Source organism: Serpula lacrymans, assembly GCF_000218685.1.
Source record: "Serpula lacrymans var. lacrymans S7.9 unplaced genomic scaffold SERLAscaffold_1, whole genome shotgun sequence".
In the NCBI taxonomy this organism is placed as follows: Eukaryota; Fungi; Basidiomycota; class Agaricomycetes; order Boletales; family Serpulaceae; genus Serpula; species Serpula lacrymans.
The window spans coordinates 845,535-850,444 of record NW_006763290.1 but is presented as its reverse complement, the minus strand read 5'-3'; the positions used below and the strand labels follow the sequence as shown (position 1 = coordinate 850,444).

General features: G+C 40.3%; 1 protein-coding gene across 1 annotated transcript; it reads left to right on the top strand.

The window, feature by feature from the left end:
- Positions 1 to 249: 249 nt before the first annotated feature.
- Positions 250 to 1,154, top strand: SERLADRAFT_404520 (uncharacterized protein; the record flags this gene model as incomplete). The annotated part of the gene is made up of 8 exons (XM_007312094.1): positions 250 to 295; positions 336 to 379; positions 477 to 515; positions 549 to 625; positions 755 to 831; positions 882 to 970; positions 1,019 to 1,085; positions 1,135 to 1,154. The coding sequence occupies 8 exons, from the start codon at positions 250 to 252 to the stop codon at positions 1,152 to 1,154; spliced, it is 459 nt and encodes a 152-aa protein (XP_007312156.1).
- Positions 1,155 to 4,910: the final 3,756 nt, after the last annotated feature.

Here is a 4,910-nt window from a genome sequence, read left to right as displayed (position 1 = left end):
GGTGTATGGAACATACTACCCATCCGGCTGTCAAAAGTTTTATAGAGGCTATATGCCCAACTCCTGATCATACTATCACAAGGCTAAATTATCAGCAGATAAAGATTTTGAAGAAGATTTTGATGAGGACTGGACAACTGAGTTGGAGTCAGCCTTTAAAGATGACATCCCAAATGATGATCAAGACAATGATTAAGAGTTTGATGCAGGGGGCTTACTGGGCAAAGTATTGGCTCTTATGTCCCAAGTATGTCTCTATTGAAGATGATTTACATCACTAAAGACTGTGCAATAGGTCAGGGCCTCACCATAAGCCATAACATACTTTGCCAAAGTCTGCCAAGAAAAGGGTATTGCTCCTCTTGAGCTAATCAAATGGGTAAGAACCTGCTGGGGATCTATGTATGATCTTCTTAAGCATGTCATAACTAATAAAGTGGTATATCTGAGATTTGAAGTGCTATACTGGTTAACAGTCTATGCAGGCAGTCAATAAGTCCTGTGTTGTTGCTGATGTTAGTGAACATGTTCTATGTCTCAACAAAAAGCAATACAAGGACTTTGTCTTGTCCAAGAACAAATGGACTCTACTTGAACTCATCAAGAAAGTACTGTTTGAGCCAAGGTCTGCACGAGCTTCATTCTCTTCTGAGAATATACCAATTGTCTCTTGTGCATTTCCCATACTTGAGTGTCTTCAGCAACACTAGGAAATAATGGCACAAGACAGTAAATTTACATAGGTCATGCTTAGATTTAAAGCGGACCTTAAAAAACTTCACAAATGGTATATAGCCATTGACCAGGCTGATATTTACTTTATATGCTTGGGTATGTTGTTAAATCTCTATTTTATCTTGTATTAAATTTGCTTTAATAAGCATTGGATCCTGGTGTGAAACTTGAGTATACACAGGCTCACTGGGATAAAATCTATCATTTCAATGGTTTGAAAGCCCTTAAAAAAAAGGTTTGTAGTCTTTTTGTATTCTATTTTTCTTACTCACTTTTAAACTAGTTTGATGTGTATGTCAAGAAGTTCAAAAAAAGCAAACTCTCTGCTGAAGTTATTCCAGCTACTATTGGTAAGTCTAATATATTATTACCATTACTATGCTTCTATGTATAATCAAGCTGCCCCAGTAGCTGGTTAAGGTTATGGTGCTTTATGGCTCCATTCAGCACTTGCATCTCAAGTTAATTGTGAGATTAAATTCTGTGATCTTCATCAAGGACTAGAGGATTATTTTTAGAATCCACTGGAGACAGATGTTGTTAATGTAAATAAGTAGTGGAGTGTAAGTGCAATTTACACCACTACAATTTATCCTTCTAGCAAATCAATATAGAGTATTATTCTGCTCAATACGCAGTGCTATTATTGATGGTTCATGATTACTTGGCTATTCAATGCAATTAAACATTTTACCTACTTTCAGATATTTTCATTGATTTTGGGTGTGACAAAAGTCGGTTATGCTTGCTGTGTAAGTGGGTTCTCATGTCAGAACCAGTTTGAACCATTTTACCCAAATTTCCCACAGTTTTAATTAGTTCAGAGGTTTGTTTAAACCTCTAACTGAACCAGCCAAATCTGGTTCATATTGGTTTGATTTGGTTCAGTGCTAATTATACTTGGTTTGGTTTGGGGTACAGAAAAAAATGCCTCCTAACCAAACCAAACCAAACTTTATAATATATATATATATACCATTTTTTATAACACCTTTCTTAATCAAGCTATGAAATATCTATGATATGACAACAGAACTTGGTGAGTTTTGCTAAGGAGCTGACTCACACTATGATGTGACTACTCTAGACTAATAAGGACTACAATGTTTCTGAGTTTTCAAAGTGGAATTCAACAAGAAACTGACTTCACAATAATCCGATTATTATAGACCATTTGAGACTATGCATGCCTCAATATTCTGACTTTTTGTACTATATTTTAACTGGTTGTTAATTCTGGTACTTCTGATGACTGCACACAACTTCTCAAATATGATGTCTTGACGATGCATGACTACACACACCTCAAGCAGAACTTTGAGGAGGCTCTCAGGGTCTTTCAGATGGGGTTTTTATATTGTCATAAATAGGTCTCAGAGACCCACCATCCCTCTAGCCTCTGTAGGTAGCCCCCAGTAGCAATTGAATTACAATTGAATTACTATACTTGGCATATAGCCACAATCACTATTGAGAGCCTCTTCAGAGGTTTAATCTACATTCAATACTATAATTTCAAAAACATTGACACTCTTTGTGCACTCCCTGAAAGCCTCTTTTGTAGTATCTGTATGCTTGTATACTCTTTGACAGACTCTGTGGGAGCCTCTTTCAGACCTCATTGTAAGCCTCCTCATCAATACATCAAAGGAATGTTCCAGAACAATGTCCTATATATGAAAATAAATTATCCCTTTACGGTAAACTTCTGTGCTATCATAACCTTACTGTGATCCTGTAACAAAAAATATCTGAAATGTAGAAGTAAGTTATTATACTGTGGTGTAGATGTAAATAGCATACTTTAGGATGGTGGTCCCAAATATTGCGTGCAAGTAACATTGCACCAGTTATTTTGCTTAGGTCCGCTTGCAGGGTTTTTGTGGCAACACAGGAGCAGCATAGTGCAGTAGCAGTGAAAATTATAGCCACATTGAAAACTCTCATGGTTATAAAAACACTCAACAACTGAGCGACAAGTCAAACATGCATATAGGACTTAGCAATACTTTACAGACAGCACAAGCTCACTGCCTTCTGACTTGGCAAAAATTTGATCACTTAACTGTATTATTATTACTCAAAGAGGAATTTCACAACTTTCAGAAGACCAGATTTACAGCTATCAGCTTTTCTTTCTGGAATCCATATTTACTCAATCCAATAAGTGCTTTTTAAACTTTATACTTCAATGCTTTTTCCTCAGCAACAACAAGAGCCTACTATACTATTGCAAACAATCTTCTCCATGAACAGCAAAATTATGACAGATTTAATCTTACTTTAGAGGTGAAAGATAATGTAGAGCAACTCAGGCAAGTGGAATGCTTTTGATATCATCATACAGTCAATTTACTATAATTGGGGAACAACTTTCTTTATTCACAGTGCTGAAGGTAGGGGAAAAACATATCTCTGTAATACAATTACTGCTGTTGTTTGAGCAAGGGATAATTATAATGCTACTCTATGTATAGCGTCCTCTGGGACTTCTTCCAAACAACACCTGTTGTTTCAAGAGGGTCAAGGCAACACATTATTTCTGCCTCTTCTAGAAGGTCACAACTGTGGACAAATACTGTAACAACCAAGAGTTAGTTACTCTGGCACACACAGGAACACACTATAAAGGTAGTGGAAGATGGGGAGTGGGTACCCCTTGGGCTGCAGTGAGTTAGTTGGTATACAACAGGAGGACTCGCTGAGGAGTCTCCTGGATCTATTGGGGTATATATACTACTACAGGTTTGTTTGTACATGTGTACTATACAGTTGATGAAGGCAGTGGCTGATGATGTCATAGGGTCTAGCCCGTATGGCCAGCTCCACTGCGTGAGAGAGTTAAGTCTAAAAGTAAAAGAAAGGCAACGCGGCGCAAGAAAGGGAAATGCCGCGTGGCACTTAAAGTATAAAGTTAAAGCGGAGAATAAAAAGGAAAGGAGATGTCCGGAAATTGTGTTATCGTAACACTACCCCCCTTCTAAGGCTCGACTTCCAGGCGAGACCAAATTCCGGAGGTAGTGGTAAAATTTTCGGGCATAGGTTGAAAGAGGGAATTAAAAAGGTTTGGATCTATGCCTCTAAGCTTCCTGGGAGCTGAGGGATTCCTAGAATAAAATTCGCGAACAGCGTTGCGGGAGTTTTCCAGATGGGATTCTGGTTCCCACGTTCTGTCCTCGTCTCCATAGCCCTTCCATAGGACCAGGAACTCTAATTTTCCACGCTTCAAGCGTGCATCTACCACCCGTTCGACTTCGAACTCTTCTTCACCTTCCTGGGTGACTACTACTGGACCGGGCCGGTCTACGCGCTGTCCCGGCAGCGGTCCTTTGTAGGGTTTCACACGGCTAATGTTAACCGTGGGTACCACCCTCATTCGTTTTGGGAGTTCCAGCGCCACCGCATTAGGTTTGACTTCCTTAATCCGGTAAGGGCCAATCCACTTTTCGGTCAGTTTTCTAGACTGCCGGTCTTTTAATTTCAAGTGGTCGGTGTCTAACCAGACCAGGTCGCCGACCTTGTAATCAGGGGCTTTAGAGCGTCTACGCTCTGCCCTGTCTTTCATCTGCTCCGCAGTTTTAAATAGCGCTTTGCGCGTTTCGTCCAAGACAGACTTCATGTCTTTTGCCATGTTCCCAGCAGCCTTGTTTTTGCTTTTGCCAGGTTCTACACCCATTCTGGGGAGGTATGATCTAGTAACCTCGAATGGTGCCTTTCCTGTAGCCGACGACTGTTTAATATTATAAGAGAACTGGGCTATCTTTAGCCACTTGGCCCAATCTGTCTGTCTGTCATTAATAAATATCCGGAGATACTGTTTCAACTCCTGGTTGAGTCTCTCCGTTTGTCCATCGGTTTGCGGATGGAACACCGTGGATAATTTAGGTTTGATGCCCAGCATCCGGCATAATTCTTTCGTAAATTCGCTAGCGAATTGCGGTCCTCTATCGGAGATTACCGTTTCTGGTAACCCATGGATTGACCATACGAAATCCTTAAATAGGTCTGCCGTACCGGCGGCGGTGATGGTTTTTTTGGTGGGTATGAATACCACTTCTTTGGAGAAGCGGTCTACTACCACCATTACTGAATCGTACCCGTTTGACTCGGGCAGATCCGTCGTGAAGTCCACCGATATATCCTGCCAGGGGCCAGCTGGTATCGGGTTCGGCATG